At 35.9% G+C, this 20,853-nt stretch overlaps 1 protein-coding gene across 1 annotated transcript; it reads right to left on the minus strand.

Moving 5' to 3' along the window:
• Positions 1 to 449: 449 nt before the first annotated feature.
• gpr155a (G protein-coupled receptor 155a) lies at positions 450 to 14,323 on the minus strand. Its single transcript, XM_038306640.1, has 16 exons — positions 14,118 to 14,323; positions 13,438 to 13,943; positions 11,123 to 11,522; positions 10,697 to 10,862; positions 10,440 to 10,595; positions 8,599 to 8,682; positions 8,356 to 8,476; positions 8,177 to 8,261; positions 7,283 to 7,373; positions 7,000 to 7,201; positions 6,092 to 6,181; positions 5,796 to 5,926; positions 5,376 to 5,471; positions 5,226 to 5,287; positions 1,572 to 1,709; positions 450 to 1,342 (listed from the first exon to the last, which is right to left on the minus strand). The coding sequence occupies exons 2-16, from the start codon at positions 13,850 to 13,852 to the stop codon at positions 1,147 to 1,149; spliced, it is 2,433 nt and encodes an 810-aa protein (XP_038162568.1). The 5' UTR covers positions 13,853 to 13,943; positions 14,118 to 14,323; the 3' UTR covers positions 450 to 1,146.
• Positions 14,324 to 20,853: the final 6,530 nt, after the last annotated feature.

Consider the following 20,853-nt stretch of genomic DNA (forward strand, 5'->3'; position numbering starts at 1 on the left):
ATTTAACTTTTATTAACACTGCTAACATGGCCTGTAAAACACTACAAAAGTACATTTTCAGATACTGGCAATATTACTAGTAAACTCTTCCCACAGTCATGAGAGAAGGCAGATTTTTAAGCAGCAATACCCGCATTTCATTTGGTAATAAAAATTAAAATTAGTAGTTAAATGTTGGACAGTTAAACTTATTTTCCCTTTAGGACGGGGTCAGCAGCCTTTATATTTCAGACCCTTTTGACCTTGCTTCTTAAAAAAAAAAAAAAGTTTCTGAACAAAAACATTTTTTGAGGATAGAATTATTTCTATTTAGATTCAGGCAATCAAAAATAAAATGAAGCAGATAATGTGCAGCAGAACCGCATAAAAGGATTCATAAGACGTCACGACAATCAGTAAATATGTTATGAAAATGTCTGCAGAACCTAAAAATATCCCTTTGGTATTGCTTTCCTTTTTTGGTTCATTTCTATTTCATTTTTTAACTTTAAGTAAGAGGCACTTTAGAGGGCCCGAGGACCAACAAGTGGCTTTTATGGTTGGTTTTTATATAGGAGCAACAATGTCTGCATAGGTTTTTACGTTGAATACATTCAGCTGATAGCAGCATTTTTACCTGCAATGAAAGCTTAGCTTTTTTGTGCATCATTAGTCACAGTGGTAAGAGATATGCAACAACTGCATAAATATTAAATGAAAATATACCAAGGGATTTTGTGCTCTTCTTCACAGACTGGTAAGCCCCTAAAAACCAAGTAATTCCCACACAACCAAGGATAACTGCAATAATTACAGTGCATGCACATCCAGTTTCACCTCCAAATAAGGGGTTTTGATCATGTCCACTAAAAGGGCTTACTGAGCAACTAAGATCAGAAAACATAAGCGTCTGAACTGAGACAAAGTTAAATAACGCAGCTGAAAATCTGTTTTAGAAATGTTAGATAAAACACCTGAGCTGGTTAGAAATAAAATTCCCCTTATTTAATGTATCCCTTTTTTTTTTTTTATATCTCCACCAAAGCATTAAACACATTTGAAATATCACAGTTGCTTTGTACAGTGTGCAAACTAAGCAGACGTTTCCATCTGACTGAAATGTCGCTCTTTGGGAATAAAATCGGAGTCAACTGCCATGCTTTGGTTTTATGTAGTGAAGTAGTAATGAAGCTGGCTATCTTCGAAGCTGTACTCCTCTTTGATGTGCTGAAGCACGCCGCCCTGCTGCAGCTGTGTCCCGTAGAGAACCGCCTCGCCACGGTCCTGCGCCAAGCCCACCTGCTGAAGCCAATCCACCATCTCACAGCCGAGGAAACAGTCCAGCCTGGTCATCACTCCACACCTGGAACAATAAAAAAAAAAAAAGTGGTCAGCTGTAGGGCTGCTGCTTTGAACAGACACAGGAGGAGCCAAGTGATCATAAACACTCTAGAAGCGCTGTCTGAGAATCAGTATTTAGGGATGCTTTTACTGGGATTTGGAGAGAACCACCAATGATGTCTCATAAACACACACCAGAGACCACATGCATTTATGGTTTTCAGTCAACCTCAGAAAAAGGCAGCTCTCACCTTCTCTTTTTAACAATATCATGACAACACTGCTGTTTGTGGTATTTGGTGAACTGAAGACAGGTCGTCCTGATTTCATCTGGTAAGTCTTGCTCCGGCTCTTCCCGCTTCTTCTTCCCATACAAGCGACTGTATAACCTTAGTAACAATTGAAAGAATAAATTTTTTTTTTTAAAGGCAGCCTCCTAATGTACACATAATACATATATATAAGACCATTCCCATCAGATGTATACATATATCAGTGGCAAGAACGTCTGTAGTAATTTTTGGGCCTTTAATCAATTTTGTTTTGGCCTGGATGGGACCACTAAATTTACATTAGCACTACTTATCTTGCAAGCATCTGAAAAAAACATTTGAAATAAGATTAAAATGCAGCAAAATACTGTTTAAGCATGAGACCAAATTTTGTACATTTTGTGTTTGTCTAGTGCTCCTTTGCTCTCCTCTCTAATGCTGCCCTAGGAAACTCCCTGGATGGCCCAATTTAAAAGCCACCACAGGACAGATTCAACACAAACGTAGCAACTACTTGTTTGAAAAGTAGATGCTAAGATTTACAGGGAAGTCTAAGCAGATTTTTGGGTGTTCATTAGACTAAAAAAAACTTAATTTGACATTGATGGGTGCTCCGACTTCATGGCAGACAAGGTAAATGATAACACCATGGAAAAACATTGAACTGGTCAATGTATATCCCCTTAGTATCCCCTGTATCCCCACACTTCACTGAAGTAGAGCTACTGTAAATTATATAAATACACACTGAAATACCAACATTGTTATGAATACTTTTGGAATATGTTCATCTAAATGATATGTTACCTGATTTGCGGTTTTATTTCAAGCATTTTTCTTAAACGTTCATGTGCTTTTGTAAATGCAGTTAAAAAGATAAATACATGGGCTCATCTTTTTATTAAAAACATCACTTATTAAACTTTATAAAGAAATTCAAGTTTTAAACATTGATATATTTACATTTACTTAATCTTTCTACTTTAAAGTTTTTTTTTCCTATATAACTTTGGCAATCAGTGATTGGCAATGACTGTAAATCATTGTTTGTTTTCTCTGGCATCAAGTACAAGCACCCCAATTTACAAAACAATCATGCTCATTTTAAACTATCACACCAAACACTGGAAGATACATTGACTCGTTTTAAAAGAAGGCACTTTTTTTAAATGAAGAAATAAGTCATGCAAAGTAATCATGAATCTCCATTATCCTAAGAGATTGTTTTAAAATTTTAACCCTCCCACTGAAATTATCACCATTGGTCAGGATGTTCAGAAACCACAGAAGGCTGGCTCTGTCATCAACAGGAAGATGCTGTGTTACCATCTATGGTGAGCCAGAGTTATTTATTCAGATATATAGTGTCACCGGCCTCAAATTCAGCCCCTTTAGATCCAATTGGCCGGTTTTTTATTTATTTATCAACTTTTTACATTTATGGTCAGACAGGACTACGTTTAATCTATAAGGTCCTAATTTCAAGAAGTATGTTTAGAGAGGACAAGATGAAGCTTTTAAACCAAAACCTCTTTTCAACTGTAAAGTACGATAGCGGTAGCATCATGCTGAGAGCCCAGCTAGCTCCTTGTGGTGATAGTGCATCTAACAAAGTGGGCAAAAGAATGAACTAGGTGCATTACTTGTGACATTTAACAAGTGGTGGGAAGTAACGTAAATTTACTTGATTATTGTTCTTAAGTCATTTTCTTTGACTATCTTTATTTTTTGGTTTTTGGGAACTTATAACTTTCACTCCACTACTTTTCAAAGTGAAATTTTGTACTTTCTACTCCACTACATGCTGCTAGTTCCTTGTTCCTTTTGGCTCAGCTGAGCTTTGTAATCCACTGTTGCCCTTTTTCTTTCCTGAAATGCAGTTTCAGCATGCACGATAGTAGCCCTTTGGACTGAATTTGGACACCACTGTTTAAGATATTTAATGATGTTCCACAAATGTGAAACTCAAGGCAGACATATTGGTAATATCAAGCCTCGAGTTGTTGCCATGTGGCCAAGTTGTTCAATAGGAAGAGTTCTCAAATCCAAGTTGTGGTTTCTTTTTGGTAATAGATTCAACCTTAACCTTTTATTCCATAGTGAAAGTGTGAGGAGAGTCATGATAAAACTTTTTTTTTTTTTTTTAAATAATAATTAAATTGGCTGTTCTTTTTTGTGGCATTTTCATCCTTTGTTACAAGTAGTGTAGAATCTGTAGCAGAGTAGTGCTACACTACAATACATCAAGTAGTTTCTGAAAGTTACAAGGTTCTTTAAATTACTCAGTTAATACAGAAATGTAGAGATTAGGGGGGAAAAAAACAATTTGCGTTTTTGAATTGTTGAGCACTTCTAGATAAAAGTACTTTTGAAAAGTTAAGTATTTTCAAAAGTGAGTACTTCAATACTTTGAGTAGATATTTGAGCGAGTAACTTTTACTTGTAGTAAATAAAAAATTTGACTACGAGTATGAATACTTCTACTCAAGTAAAATTGTTGAGTATTTTGTCCAACACTGTATTTAACTTATTATTTGAGATCAATCAATCAGGAGATCCTTCCAACAGGCAAACGATTCAAGACATGCATCAAAACCACTTTTAGTGTAAATGAAATACAGTTAAATTAAAAAGGGGTCTAGTTACATACTCCACATACAAATTATTAAATGTTCTGTGTTTTAGTCAGTTTCCTTACTCCATATATTAAACAAACAGTGAATGATTTTGGTGAATTTACCATAACAGGACTACCTACAGTAACTGGAGGTACAATGAGTAAACAAGAAAGTGATGGAGCCAAGTGAGTTGGAAACTCCCAGCAAAGGTGTGAAAAAGATCAAGTGTAAAAAAAGTAGAAAACAATAATGGATGCCAAGAGGGATAAGTCAGAAGAAGCACTTGGAGTACAAGGTTAATGTTGGTGTTCAATGAAGTGGGGGGAGATGCTGTGGGAGCATTTGGAAAACATTTTTAGGTTGATGGTTGCATGAGTAGGTACTGCTGACGGATGGTTTACAGCAATATTTATATATTATCATCAGTCGCAGTGCACAAAATTGTTTTCATGCTCAAAAAGGACCAAGTAAACACCGAGGATGAAAGCTTGGCTTACATAATCTAATTTGGAGATTAAAATGCATTTGTTAATATAAGCTTATTTACCGGTAAGTAGTTTTATATGTGACTAGGTCTGTTTAAGCCAAGATGTGAACTCCATTAAAAACTATTAGCTGTACCATGAAACTGACTGAAATAATCTACAACATTTTTAATAAAGACAGCAGCAAAATATCGGAAGGAATTATTGCAGTACATCATGGGTGGCTACAAAACGAGAATGATCCATTTCCAGCTTGACTTTTCCTCAAATGGGAGTGTGTATGTATATATTTTAGTATGTGAATAATTTGGACCCTGTAAGGTGTAAAGGTAACATCTTTCTTTTTTATCTGTACAGGGGTATGTTAAAAAATAAATAAATAAAATCACTCAAACCTGTTTAAAGAATCTTTCAAACTAATTCATTAAAGTCTTACATTAGTTGGAAACTTCTGCTTAATATAAGAAGGGTAACTTTCTTAAAAAGAATAAATAAAAAATACAAAAAAAAGGCATTATTGTATACATTACCTCTTCAATGGTGGTAAAATAAAATGCTTGTCCAGCCCAAAAAGAGCAAAGGAGATAAATCCCTGTTAACAACAAGAAGCAGTATTATTTCTTCTATGAGAGAATCAATCTACATGATCGACAGATTTACTCTTTATGGATGAGACTAACCTGTCCATAGTTGGCTATGGCACAGAAGAACTGAAGCTCCAAGTAGAGTCTCCCATGAAGGTTGTTGTAAAGCAACCACAGACAGCTGGAAAAGTTCTGTTATATGGAGAACATGACAAATGTTAAAAATCTGCTGATCACTTGCTTTATCTGGTACAGATATGTATACAGATCCGGCTGAAAGGAATCCCATAATCCGAGTCAAATGTTCCATTTTACCAAGTTTAGATCCTATTTTTATTTCCATGACTGAAACACTTCTAACTAGTAACCAGTTACTTTTTTACTGACCCAAAAGAAATGGATAAAAAAAAAATAAGAATTTTTATTTTGGTTTTAAAATTAAGGCATTCCTCTGAAAAGAGATCGAAAATGCACATTTGTTTGTCTGGTTGGTGAGGATCTGGTTGTTTAACTTACAGCCAGAAGGAAGACTGTCAGGAGGAGACACAGGAGCACATGTCGGACCACTTGCCTATCTGCAACCTCTTGGAGCTCATCCATGCGAGCAAGGAGGCAGTCTGTTGATGCACAACCATTCTCACACTGACCTGCAGAGGGCAGCACAGGAACATAACCTGTCATTGCCACTCACTAGAGAAGGCTGCCCTAAATGTGCATTAACAGTTCATAAAATATATTAGAAATATTTGATTTAGGTCTGAAATGCCTCCCTGTGGAGAGCTGGTGCATTTAAAATAGTCAGTACAAAATACCTGAGAGTGATGCTGGGGTGTTGTTCATATTGGTGCTGATGATCATGTCAGGCATGGGCGTGGCTACAGCACAGGCACATCTGACACACTCTGATAGAGCAATCAAAACACAAAAAATTTTTCTATTCATGTCTGTATTACTAACAAAAAACAGTACAAACATTGTTTACAGCAACCAGACATCTTTCCCGTTTAACAGTCCAAAACACACACCCAAAAAATAATTTATTTATATATTTTTAGGAAAGTGATTTATGCACTCTGTTGTGAACCCTGCTTTAATTTTCTTCACAACTTCATCCTCGACTATGGTTTTGTGGTCCACAGGGAGATATGATGGCTAGGAGCAGGTTTTCATTTATTTAGGAGCTTTAGAGTAAAGAGGGTTTAACACAACTGCCATACTTTTTTATATGAAAACAGTCCCTCTTCTACTTCACCATCATGAACTACTTTGCATTGAAAAAACAAACACTGTAAGGCTCCATGGTACAAAAAAACATGACAATATTGTTAAATATTTGCTTATGTGATTAATAATTTTCCTCCCTGCTCTCTCTTTTACTACCATCATAATGTTTGTCCTATCTTTGTGTTCACTGAACTTGATTTAAATACATAGCAACCAAAATGTCATATGCTCAAATACTGCACGGCAGATGATGATAAAATAATCAAACTGCTTTTTTTTCCTTTTTTTTTTTTTGTTAATGGATTGGATTCAATTAGTACCCATCATATCTATATTTTTGGCCATTTGCTTTCCATTAATGGTCAGGGGACTGTTTACATATTTTCAGTCATAGCACTTAATCTACCTGCTGGGACAATGGCAAGTAGCCATTCAGACATTTAAATGATGACTTGTATAAATAAAGAATTGTAAACCTTTTCACAATAGAAAGTACCTCCTCCACCGGCTCCATTTCCTGCCTCTATGAGAGTCCGAGCATCTGGTTCTGCCTCGGTCACCTGATCCTGTGTAGCTTCAGATGAAGAGTTTCCTGCCTGGTTTTGTTCATCTTGGGTCCAGCTTCCTCTGCTGAGACACACCAAAGAGCCTCCTCCCAGAAGCATGCTGAAGCTGATCACTACTGTGGTGCAGATTATCTAACAAACAACATTGAGAGCTCATGAAAATTGCTATAATTACAAAAAAAATTATTACGCATTTGTTTCTGCCTTTTGTACCTGTAGTTTCCCATAGAAGAAGGAGAAATCAATAGCGTCAGGCCTTTTTTCACCAAAGAGCAGAAGCATAGATGTCACCAAACAAGGGATCCTGTGAAAGGATTTTATCTTTAAGTATGTATATATACATATTTATTTATTTTTTCGATTGAGCACGAGTGACTCAAAGCATGTATTTGAACAAATACAGAAGTGTAACAACTTCACAGTGGTAAGACGGCTCTAGAATGAGTTGATAATTGACTGCAGTAAATCCAGGGAACCTTGTATTGGTCTAACCGTGTTTTGAATTAGAGAAAAAAAAAATCCTCCCTGAGCAAGGCTCTCTGGTTTGCAAATTAAGGTGACAGTTGGTCCATAGTTACAGGTGTTGCAGGAGTTACAGCCGTCTTTTCAGGTGTTTGGTTGATAGGTGCAAATGATACTAGCTGCCCAGCTGCAGGTGTTACCGCAGTTTGCACAGTGTTGGATGTTTTAGAACCTTTAAAGTTGCTCATTTCATTGCAAATGCAAACAAGCAAAGGGGATAATGCTGAAATTTTGGCTGGAAAATAAAAACTCAAAAACCAATGATGAATAAAGTTTAAACGGAATCCTCCACATGTGCGTCCTCTCCCTACATGTCACCACCAGGAGTCCTCCATCTTAAATTTTTTCCCCAACATCTTTTTTTTTTTTTTTACATTTTCTTTTTAATTGGATGACAGATGGGTTTTTGCCACATTTTCTACATCCCTTTTATATAACCTAATGGATTTAGGCCTGTTTTCTTTATAGAGTATAGATCAACTAGAGGTTGAGAAAACACACGCTTGTACGATCATGTTTTATAAACCATACTCTGTCATATTTTGATATAAAGCTCGGATTTCCTGAGAATGAGAAGTGACTCACCCCCAGCCCGCAATGACCAGGCCACCAGATGCTCCTTTCAGATCCTCATACTTTTTCAAGAGAACAATCGAGAGTGCTATTAAGCCTAAAACCAAAGAAAATTTACATTACAAAACAAACAAATTCTAATTCGGGAGTGGAAAGGATTCTGCATATACCCAAATGTGCTGTGGGCTTACCTGGCCACAGGAAACTACTGTAGAGTGACGTAGACAGCAGTGTGAAAGTGAAGACCTGTGCGATGAAGTTGTCTTCCTTCACCACAAAGTTCCACAGAATCATCCCAATGCAGCTTAACAGCTAGAAAACCACAGCACCAACCATGCAGTTAAAGACTTTGTTAAAGACATCTGCTGTTATTAAGTTGGTTTATTTCAGAGGGAAACACAAATAAAACTAATACTGCTTAGTAGCAAGCTTACCTGTGCCAGGAACAGGTTGACTGTAAACACGTGAGGTAGCCGTCTAAACTTTTTACTTAAAAACATGACAGCAACTGTCCACAACTGGTGGGGGGAACAAATGGACAAGTAAATATTCTAATTAGCTATACACAGACGTTTACACTCACTAAATTGTTTTCTGCTGGATTCAAAACATTGCATTTCATAGAAATGTTATACAATTTCCAATTTATAAAAGAATTATTAAAAAATAAAAGAGCCTTTAGAGCTTTGCCGCTTTAAAATAGAAAGAGGCTTCCATGAATGCAGGATTGAATCATTTTCACCAAAAGACACTCTAAGTGAGCAATATTTGTTAAACTCACAACCTGAAGAGATTAGCGCTGGTTAATTAATTTTACTTAAGGGGATGGACCACCCTAAGCTACTGATAGAAGACACAAAGAAGTTCATGCCACAGGAAGACAAACTCCTGTCCCACAGTCAGTAGCCAGGCCATCATGGCCACTGTAGGCGTCATTTGTGAACATAAAGTTTCTCTAGTACGCCGGTCTTTACTTTAGTCCCCTCTGTGTGTAGCAAACATTCACAGGCCCCATAAGATCACATTACTGAACTACAAGAGGAAACTTTTACCTCATAAAATACATCATTAATGTCTAAAAGCAACAATTAGATTAAGTGGCCATTGTTCCCCTCAGTGCCTGAGCCATATGAACAAATTACATTTCATTATTTGACTTACTTGCAGCAGCTCTGATGCTGTCATCACCTACAGTACATTGGCTAGAAATTATATTGTACAGCCAAATACCACATATGCTAAAGAAAGGTTTAAAAAAAAAACAACTATTTGGTGGGGCCTCTATTTTAACTGCTTTGTGCCAGGTACAGTAAAAAAAAAAGAACAGAGTGGTGGAAAATTGAGACTTTTGGTTTCAATCACTGTATATTGTTTAACAAAAACAATAGACAGCTCACTCTGATGTAATTGTTGCTTAAAAAAAGCTAGTTTTAATGCCAGTGCTTGTAAGAATATGTGTATGAATCACATAATCTACCTACTGCTGCCAGTTTTTGTATTTATTTTTAGATTTATACATTTACCTGAAGCAGACGCTCTCCAATGTGGAGACAGGGTGGCATTACATAGTACATATAAACTCCTTCTAGGGTGCTGGTCTGCTAGGTATCTAACATACTACCGTCTGGTGATGACATTGAATTCCTCCGATAATCTACAGAAATCTTTAGAAATCATCACATTCTGTCACAATGTTCAGCCCTTTTGCTTAAGTACATAGTTCCACACATCCCCAGTCTTTGGCTTTATTATCTGTTCTTTTTTTCCCCGCAATTTCCAATTCCTAAGTTTTAAAGCTTTCTTCTAATATATTGGAGATAAAGTATCCATTTTGAACCAATTGAAATAAGGAAATAAGCCTTTTCTGATAACAGTGGAACAGTGAAATTATACACAGAGGCAAAACACAAAGCCAGCTTTCACCACTGAGGGCAATATTTGTAGTTCCTTAAATGTGGCACTGAAAGTGAGAATAGGGAAGTTGGTCTGACTCAGTGAACCATCAGAGAAGCAACTCACCCTCTGAACAGCTGAGCCGTTTAGAGACAGATCGGTTAGTCTTTTAAAGCTTAAAAAAGACATGTTTTATAAATATCCATCACGTCTTTTAAAAGGAAGCTACTGTGGATGAAGAGGAGAAATGGATGGATACAGTAAACTGGGTCTAATTATTAAACCAACTTTATTATCCATTACAAAAACTAAGATCAAACTGAAGAAAGTCTGGTGAAAAGCAGTGTATGAATAAGTCTGTGCATGTTACACAATGACTTACCAGAGCCACTAAGCTCACTATGCTCATGTTAAAGCTGACCGTCTCAAGGGAATTCATCAAAGACTGGGGATCCATTAAATGAATGGTAAGCAGCCAGGCTGAGACGTACATTATGGGAGCTGAGAGAAAAGTGCTGATCACCATCCCAGCAGTCACCTGCCACAACAAAGCACATGTTCAGAAAACTACTGAGCAGAGGAAAAAAGCAAACAAGAAAAATAAGAAAAAAGCTGCTGTTCATATAGTAAGTTACTCACAACTTCTAGTTCTGTGTTATAGTAGACAGCATAGATGGCCACGCTTGGTGCGGTGGGGAAGACTCCGTAAAGAAAGGCATAATCTGAGAGGCTGGAGTGGTTTGTGGTGTTGCTGGTGTTATCCAGAAGATCCACCATAGTTTTACAGATGAGTGGCATTACCAACCTGGAAGTCCAAAAAATAAATTGATAAAAAATAAATAAATAGTGTAGTGAGGGGAGCTAAGCAACTCATATACACCAGATGACAAGAAGCTACATGCTCCTAGACCACAACATGAAGTTTTGTAATTACTTGTGGTCTGAAAAACTCCTGAGTCATTCCTCCCGTTATAACAGCAGAACACATTTGAAGCACTTTACTTCACTCGCCCTGAAACACTATGCAGTACTACTTTTTCAAAAGGTCCATCAAATTCCACTCACAGTTTTGCTGTAATGAGCAAAATCAGCATCACAACAGTGGATCTGGTCAGCTTCCTTAATTGGCCCACCATGGTCAGACCCAAATAGAACAAAGCTGCTCCACCAAAAGAGTTGGCCAAGCCATCTATGAACTCAGCCATGAAAGCAGGGATTCTCTGGTGCAGGACAAAGTGGGCGATGATTCCTACGATGACCATGAATACAATGGGATTCTTTAAGACCTGAAAGATTACATGTCCCACGATCACCAGCTTTCTCTGCTGGCGGTTTCCTTGGTTCTTCATCTTTTGGATCTCACATAGGGCAAAGCCGATGGGATTTAGGATCATCAGGGACACTGGTGCAACCAGGTAGATATACTGCAGGTACTCTGGGTATGTACTTTGATAGAGGGCTTCAACTGTGGACAGAGATTAAGGCATATGAGTCAAGAAATAAGGTAAAACAATAGTTTCACTAATATTTTCTGTTATTTTTAGTTAAAAAGTATAGTAAAGAATACAGCATATTAAAGACACAATCCACATCAGTACACATCTGCCTAGAAAAAGAAAAACATTTAACAAGAAAAAGAGCAAGATCACTGCTGACCTTAAAGTGGAAAGTAATGATGCCCAATTCAAGACCCAAATAAATATAAAATAAAGCTGATTGGTCAGGGGTTGGGAGTCATTTGAATACATTTTATTCTCAAATGGCAAGCTATTTTATTCAAATCAGAAAGGATTAGCATCATGTTTGCAATTTGTATAGCCAATTTCTGTAAGGTCACTTTGAATGTATATGGCTTACAAAACTGTATGATATCGTTAATGCACATTCCTTATTTTAGAAAGACTGTTGGACCTGGTATGATCAAAACACCAGCAAGGAGAAGAACAGTAATAAGTATCATGAAACTAGACAAACCCAGAGAAAAAGTTCCTTTTATGAAGCAAAAACAGTAACTTATCTTTGTGCAAATAGACAATTAAACATCTATTGACACTGCCTTTTGGGTTATTTTGGTAAAAACACAAAAAAACATATTGTTGACCAAAATACTGATCAGATGTACTGTTGTTAATTGCACTTTAAACAGTAATCTTCCATATGTGTAGTCTGATTTTAATCATTTCAGTCTCTATATATTCAGGATATACATTATGACTGGGACATTCCTATTGAAGGACATAAGGACAAATACCGCTTACTGATTGTAACTATGATAATAACTGGGAAAAATAACTTCAAATAAGAAAGAAAAGTGATTAAGTGTGCAAAAAAAAAAAAGCTTTTTTTATTTTTACCAGCCACTTTCAAAGTTATTCCCTTCCTAAACCTTTTATCTACTAGCAATTCTTACCGACAATAATAAAAATCATAATGAACAAAGCCCTTCATGCGACTCTCCCATATTAATGACTTCAATATATGTATTAGAATGAAACATGGAGAATCCATGAGACGTAAAGCAAACAAATGTCATTTTAGAAGTAGTTTGAAAGCAATAAATGAAACAGAAGCATTAGCCACTGGCAACAAAAAAAAAAAAAACTGACATTGTATGGAAATATTGCCTCAACTTTAAATAAGAACTGAAAACAGGTTTATCCTGCTCCAACTGTTAAACTGAGTCACAACCTGCAGAAAAAAAAGGCCACGTATTTTCTGTTTTTCTGTCAGGCAAACATAGGCTCAATTATTACATTAGATGACACTTTGTTTACTTGAATTGTTTCATTTACACAATTATTTTGCGTTTAAAAATGACATCTGCAGTAAAGGTGAGGAGTTAGAATACATCCTTTAATGACATGAATATCACTGCTTTAGCTCCTTTAAAATGCTTTGAGCCATTTTAATTGCTTTGAGCTTATCAGTTGTTTTAATTTAATGTCTGGTGGAAAAGTTTCAAACCGTTCCCGTTTATTTTGGGGGAAGAATTTAAAACCAACTCCTCATCAGTCCAGTAATTTTACACTGTGCATCTATACAACCGGCAGCTGGCAAAGGGACATTTACAACTGTGCACACATGCCATATGCCTTTTAAGCAAAAATATGGAAATGTGCAGATAATGGAAACACTGAGTTACTTGACCACAATAATGAGTTTTACTAAAAGTAGTCACAACTTTTAAATGTTAAACAACTGTTTTGACTGCCATGCATGGTAGTGGCTGCATCATGTTAGGGGCTAATTTAAAATTTCTAGTTAACTTTGTTTACTTGAATCATTGTCTTTATTTGACTGAATTTTTTGTTTGTTTGTTTCTTTAGAATGAGAAATAAATTAATATAAGGTTCATATTAATACAAGAAAAAAGCACTTACCTATGGGATAGCCCAAAGCAAAGTCATTGCTTTGGGTTGCAAATATTGAGAAGAGACCCGCTTTGCTGTAGCGACTATCAGGACTGGACACTATCAGGGTGAGGACACCGACGATGCAAAACACAGACACTTTGGCCACTAGGATGCCCCACAGGAAGGGCCAGATGACGTGACCGAAGTCCAACAGCACCATGTTCTTAAACAGCAGCGCGGGGAGCGCGAACTTTGACACAAAGTTTCCCAAACCTTTGGCCTGAGTAGAGGTGATGATATTAGCCCTGCCTGCGATGTACCCGCACAGGATGATCCCAAAGCACTCCAGGAGAGCAGGCAGCAGCCTGTCTATGGACATGGTGGAGGGCACAGCGGGGGGACTGGAGCTCCCCTCCACGCTAAATCCGCCTGCTAACTCCATCACACTGATGATGATGATGGTCTGTCTTCCACTAGGACTGATCCGTGGTCATGCGAGTGAGGAGTGGGTCACACATTAGCACCGTCTGACACTGAAAGCGGAAGAAAGAAAGATGAGGGCACTTTAAACTTCTCCCTAAATCATATTTAAATCTATTTAACCGCATTTTGCGTAGCGCTTCATCTTTGCACGTTTAATACCAACAAATAAAGCGACGCTGTACATCTGTGAGATTATTTCAACCGTTGGGTGTTCCCACTCTTACCGTTTTGACAGCTGCTTTGCCCTTTATGTTCCCCATGCTACATATTACAGCCGTGTTAGAGTTACAACTAACGGTTAATGTTTCCCCGAAGAGCCAAAATACACAAAACAGAGCTGAATTACTAAAGTCCTTTAGCAAAGTGGGTAAAAGCAAGCAAACTAGCGTGGTTACACCGTTAAATACAGAGTCACTAGTAGACGTCACTGCCTGAGCTTTTCGTAATCTCTGATTTGTCAACATAGTTTAACCAATCAGGTTCCGCAGAGGGTGAGAGGGGCGGGGCTTAACCAATGTAACCTGTTATGTGTTATCATAGTTGGTTATAAAACTATTGATAGACAGCGCTTGGAAAACAAGGAGCATTACAGACAAATAGCTGTTTTCAAATCATCTAAAAAAAAAAATGTCAGGTAAAATAATAAATAAAAAAAATAATAATAAAACTGTATATAAATACACGTCGCTATGTTTAAAAAAAATAAGTAAAAAAATATATATTTTTTTATAACTTTCGACCACACCTATGAATCACCTGGTTAGGTGCAGCTGCAGGGTGTGCTAACACGTGATTTTACCTGAGTTCATCGGGTAACAAATAATAACAGAGCGATTCTGAAGAACATGAAGATGACAGGGCTTGGCTGGACAGTGAGAGAAGGAAGTGGATGAATGAGGAAAGAGCTGATTGAGGTGGAGGAAAAACTTGCAGAAACAAGAAACTTTTGCAATTCGAGGTTTTTGAGATCTAGAAAACTATCATGTTAGATTATTATTATTATTTAAATCTTTAATAAGGCATATCTTACCTAGTTCTGCTCTTAAAATCAATAGTAAAACATAAACATCAGGAAGCTGCAAAACGTGGTTGCATGAGGGTGCGCTTCTACTTAAACTTTTAAATTGAAAACTGCAAATCACCAAAAGATGCATCATTATGATCCGGTAAACCTTTATTTCAGATCCAGCGTGAAACCTCAAAATGGATTTCCTTCTTAATTTCACCCTTAAAATTATACCTTAATATATATATTTAAATGAACTAAAGACTCTCTTCTTGAATTCTTAACCTAGAGTCAAATAAAGCAGCCTCTTAATTAGACATGGATTTGTCAATGACAAAATACATTTAAATAGCACATCTAAAAAAACGAAGTTGATAAAAAAAAGTTCTTTAAAAATAATTTGAAAAAACGACTTAATGGTTCATTACAACAAGCAATGAACTATTTAAAAGTATAAAATTGCCAAAATTACCTAAAATATACAAAGTGTTGACAGACCAACCAAGATGACTGGAAAGCTGAAAGTAAAATATGCTTGATAAGAAATTAGTTTAAGATAACAAGAAGACAGGTTATAGCATCTTACTTTTAGTTTGACAACTATAGAAAGTGTCTAAAACCTCAAACTATACTGATAAACCTTAATGCTCTGATCTAATTAAATCTAAAATAAATAAAATAAATCTAATTAAAATTACTGACCAGATTTCATTGGGTTATTACGTTTAATTTTGTATTTCTTACCAACTCTCCTTTGCAAAAAGTTGTAACCTAAGTTAAAAGATCCATACAATAAATAATAAATGAATAAATAACAATAATTTCCATGTGTGAATAGATCTACACCTCTCATATTTGTCCTTGTGTAATCTTCCCATTATTTGGTTGACTATCTTGTTTTCTCTGTTACATTAAATAATGTTTTTCCTTTCTTCTTTTTCTATTTTCTTTTTCTTTTCAGTAAAATTTAAAATGCAGTAAAAGGAATACCTTGTTATTGATTGTCAGAAGCTTAAGTCTGGTTAAAATCACTTCTTTCCGGTATTATTATTTACCAAAGGTGTTGGAGAAAGACAGATCATGGCATTTTACGGTTTTTCTCACCCCCTTAAATTCCTGCTCTCCTCTTAAAACACTTCACAAAAATCTTAAGCATTTAGCACAGTTTTCATGAGGATGTGAGGCCTTCGGTTTCACTGTATTTTTCATTTGTTCACACACATGAACTGGTACTTCAGGCACAATGAACGGACAGTCACAATGTAACTAGTGCACCAACCCCCTAACCTATTCTGTTTTTGTGTCTTTTGAGTTTGGGAGTATAATAAAAAAAAAAAAATGTGAATATTTTTTACAGCACTAATGTACGGTCTGCACAAAACATAACCCTGAAATGAAAAGGTCAATTTCTTGATTTACATTCCTCACAGTGATTTATTCCTAGCTCATCAGTGTTCAAACAGTTCTTACAAATGTACATTCATTTGATGATTGGAAATGTATTTTGTTTTGAAAGTGAAATTTCCAATATATTGTTTTGTAAATTGAGGTTATTAAAATTCTATGATTTAGTTGATTATAATATTTTGTTAGTTATGTATAAGGCACACCTAAATACATTACCCTCAAACATTCAAAACATCTTTGCAAAGAGAGAGAGCAGTTATAACCTTAAGGGGACACAGATTTTTAAGAAACCCAAATTCAGAACCAGTTTGAAAGAACGATGTACCTCGATACAAGGAGTCAAACTGTGGAACGAACTACAAAATGATGTTAAAAATGTCAAATCACTGCACATGTTTAAGAGAATGTTAAAGACTGGATTCTTGAAGAAGTATGAAATAGTATAAAGAGAGCTCATACTATCGTTGTTTAGTTGAGATTGACGACTGACTTTGTTTTTGTTGCAGAAGATAACCATTTTTTTTCCCTGTTTAGTTTCAGAGCTGAGAAAAAAAGGGGCAGATATTATAAGATTTTTTTTCTTCTTTCTGCTGCCTTTCATTTCATTTTGTTTTAAAATTTTGAAATACATATGTAGTATGTCTGTGTGTATATATGTATGTAATGTATACAGATGGATATGTAGGTGTATTTTTTATTTTTTAGTATATCAAAAATTTGATAGGCTGTTTTTTGTATTCAATGAAATGAATGAATAAAAAAAAATTAAATAAAAAAAAAATAAATAAAAATAAATGTAAATTTGCAGGAGAACTGGTGAGTTTGGAAGATTATGTGCATGTTTTTGGAATTGTATGTAGAATTTTGAGAATATGAGGCATGTTTTCAGTTAATGTGTGGAAATTATCCAGAAAAGTGTAATTAAAAGCAGGATCAACTTTATTGGCCAATTTTGAGTCCAAGAAATTGACTTTTATGTTCACTTTCAACCACTTATATCTCCTGTCCAGGGGTGATGCTGAGAAACTAGTCCATGCATTTGTTACTTCAAGGCTGGACTATTGTAATTCTTTACTATCAGGAAGTCCACAAGCTGTAGTTAAAAGCCTTCAGCTGATCCAAAATGCTGCAGCCAGAGTTCTGATGAAAATTAAAAAGAGAGATCATATCTCTCCTATCCTGGCTTCTCTTCATTTGCTTCCTGTTAAATCAAGAATAGAATTTAAAATCCTCCTTCTCACATATAAAGCCTTAAATGGCCAAGCTCCATCTTATATCAGAGATCTGATTGTTCCTTATGTTCCTAACAGAGCACTTCGCTCTCAATCTGCAGGTTTACTAGTGGTTCCTAGAATTTCTAAAAATAGAATGGGAGGCAGATCTTTTAGTTATCAGGCTCCTCTCCTGTGGAACCAACTACCAGTTTTAGTCTGTGAGGCAGACACCCTGTCTACTTTTAAGGCTAGACTTAAAACTTTCCTTTTTGATAACGCTTATAGTTAGGGTGGCTCAGGTTATCCAGAGCTATCTCTATAGTTATGCTGCTATAGGCTTAGACTTCTGGAGGACATAGGGACCCCCATTTCATCATTCTGCTTCATTCTCTCTCTATCTCCTATTCTGCAGAATCTGTTAGTTCAATCTCTAACGTTCTGCTCTCTCTGCTTTTCCTCAGAGTAGCTTTGCCTCGTCTGTTACTGTTTGGCTGTGACGGCATCCTGGAAAGAAACATCAGCTATGCTGCTTCCATCAACACCCTTGTTTATAGATGCTGGAGATCGGCCTGTTTTCCAGTGTAGTCCTGTTTCTCTGACCGTGACTGAGTGGATGAGCTCCCTTCGTCCTCTGGCATGGGAGCTGGCTCTGGGCTCGTCTGCCTGGCTGTGTGTTTCCTGGACGGGGCCGCCTTTTACAGCTGCTTTTTGTATCTCTGCTTCTGTCTCCTTGAAACCCAGTCGGCCTCGGCAGATGGCCGCTCACACTGAGCCTAGTTCTTCCTCTCCACTGTCGCTACAATCGTGCTTAGTGTGAGGGATTGTATTTGAGTCAATGAGTCAATGCAATCAACTGGTTTCCTTAGATAGAAAACTTTGTATCAATTTGACTGTATGATCTGGTTGAACTGTAAAGTGCCTTGAGATGACATGTGTTGTGAATTTGGCGCTATATAAATAAACTGAATTGAATTGAAGTTGAACTTATATCATAACATATCAACATGGAGAGAATAACAGTAGAATGAAAAAGTGTGCATCCTCTTTTTTTTTCTGTGATTAGCATTTTAGTACTGTTTGGTATTAACAAGTGAATGTTTCACCTCTTGAATTTGTAATGTTAGTTCTATATAGTTGTATTATGTTTTCTCAGGTGTAGTTTTGAAAACCCATCCAATCCTTTGCAAAATGAAAGAGACTTCTTTTTTCCATTATCATATCAAACACAGATTCAGCTCTTTGACTTTGTTCAAGACTACTGGATTTATGCACAAAAACGGTGCATCAATCTACAAATAATGCTGCAAATTGATGAGTATATCTATTTTTTAGCATGTCCTCATGTGTGACAGCATGGGCATTACAGTGAGATACGTTAAAGTTTTGTTTTTGTAATGAAATCAGGAAACATTTGAGGAAACAAACAGTAAAGTTTAGGATCAGGTGAGTCTACAGTAAAAAATATGAGGAAGATCTCTCAAAATTCCTGTTCCAGTCAGCACCTTGCAGTAAAACTTGTAATTTGAACCAGTTTTTTTATTTTTATTTCTTTGTTGTTTTTTTTATAGCTAATGTAATGTTTTAGGACCAGAATTAAAGGAACACTGCAGGTCAGGTCTCTCTTAGTATAATACCTACTTCATCATATGATGAAATTATTCCACATGATGAAGTTAGTTCCTTTTCTTTCTGCATCTTCTCTTTCTCTGTGTTGAGTGAATCCATTTTATGCTTTTTCTTTTCCTTTGCTGACTTTCCCACAATCTGTCATTTTGGATGAGGATGTTTTGAAATCTGAAGGATGCTTAACCAGTTGGGTCATAGGTGCAGTTGTTTGAAATGTGTCTCTTAAATGTTAAAAACATCAAAATTATGAGTAATTTTTTTGTCTAAATTAGACACTTTTTTATTTTTTTATCATGGAAGGTTTTGCAAAAAGTATAAGACTAATTTCATGCTTGAAGCTTTGCAAAAATGGGTTGGTGCTCAGATGACTGTGAGGTTTTGCTAAACATGGAAAACCTTTTATGGCACATTGTGCAGTGCTTAAAAAGGGAAGTGTTGTGGAGGTTGAGAAAAGAAGTAGAGTCAGAGCATGAAAAGAACTCAGTTCTCTGAAAGGGTTTTTGAAAGTTACATATTAAAACAAAAAGTTAGAATTACAAATTCATCGAATAAACTATTTAGCAAACTATAATAAGCAATAAAAAAATGTAAAAGTATAAAATACCCAAAATAATTTGTGCAAATATTTTAAGCCTTTGGGGCACCACCTTTTTATGCTAAAATGCGATTTGGATAGTAGTTCCTTTCTAAGTTTTCAATAATTAAGAATTAGTAGTCTTTATTATCATCATGTAACCAGCATGCAATTTTGGTGAGACAAAAAGTGACTTAATTTCACTAACTAGTGATCTAATCCACCTTTTTCTGGTATATCAAAAAATTACTCTTGAATTAAATATTCAATTCAGTTTATTTGTATACCGCCAATACACAACACATGTTGTGTAAGGCAACACATACACAACTCATCTCAAGGCACTTTAAAGTTCACCAGATCATACAGTCAAATTAATTCAAAGTTTTTTTATCTAAGGAAAACCAGCTGATTGCATCAACTCATTGTTTATGTAAATATATAAGGCTAAACACACCACCATATAAATAGATACAGGAAAAAGAAAGAAAGAAAGAGTTGCTTTGGATTTCTACTTTGGAATTCTACTTAAATTGTGCCTCAGTTATAATATTTGCTATAAGAAACATTTAAACCTTTCCCTATTATAAACATGAATTAATGAAAAATTAGAAAACTCCACATAGCATGTCATCTGAATAATCCAGACCTCTGCACTTAGTTTAACAATACATGCAACTCAACTAAATATCTAATGAGATCCAGAAAATCAACAAACCGCCAGAAATCACAGATATGATATTACTATTTCATTTGATCTTATTCCAGATGTCTTACACTCAGTGGCAATATAAAACAATGCTTACCATTAGAATATATGGAGGACTAAACAGTTGAACACAAAGGCGGATATGTTTGAGAGTTGGCCACTAGATGGCAGAGAAATAAAGGGTAGCAAAAAGTAGCAGGAAAAAAATCTATATTGAGGGTAAGTTTGATTTGGTTCTATCTGTCTCTTGTTATTTGTACAAACTTCGTATTTTCTGTTACAAATTCAACATGCGGTCCAGAGCATCAGTTAGTGACTATGTTTTTCACTAGAAGTGAAATAGGAAGTATACATGTCAGCAGTCTTGATTGTGTAAGACTATGGTCATTACATAACTTTCTTCAAATTAATATGGCCCATACTG

The sequence above is a fragment of the Cyprinodon tularosa genome, unplaced genomic scaffold (genome assembly GCF_016077235.1).
Source record: "Cyprinodon tularosa strain WSP-4 unplaced genomic scaffold, ASM1607723v1 ctg588, whole genome shotgun sequence".
NCBI lineage: Eukaryota > Metazoa > Chordata > Actinopteri > Cyprinodontiformes > Cyprinodontidae > Cyprinodon > Cyprinodon tularosa.

Coding starts and splice junctions, on each gene's coding strand:
- gpr155a (XM_038306640.1), bottom strand. CDS start 13,852: ATGGAGTTAGCAGGCGGATTTAGCGTGGAGGGGAGCTCCAGTCCCCCC. Junction 11,523..13,437: donor TGCTTTGGGCTATCCCATAG/GTAAGTGCTTTT, acceptor CTCTGTCCACAG/TTGAAGCCCTCTATCAAAGT. Junction 5,927..6,091: donor CACCCCAGCATCACTCTCAG/GTATTTTGTACT, acceptor TGCCCTCTGCAG/GTCAGTGTGAGAATGGTTGT.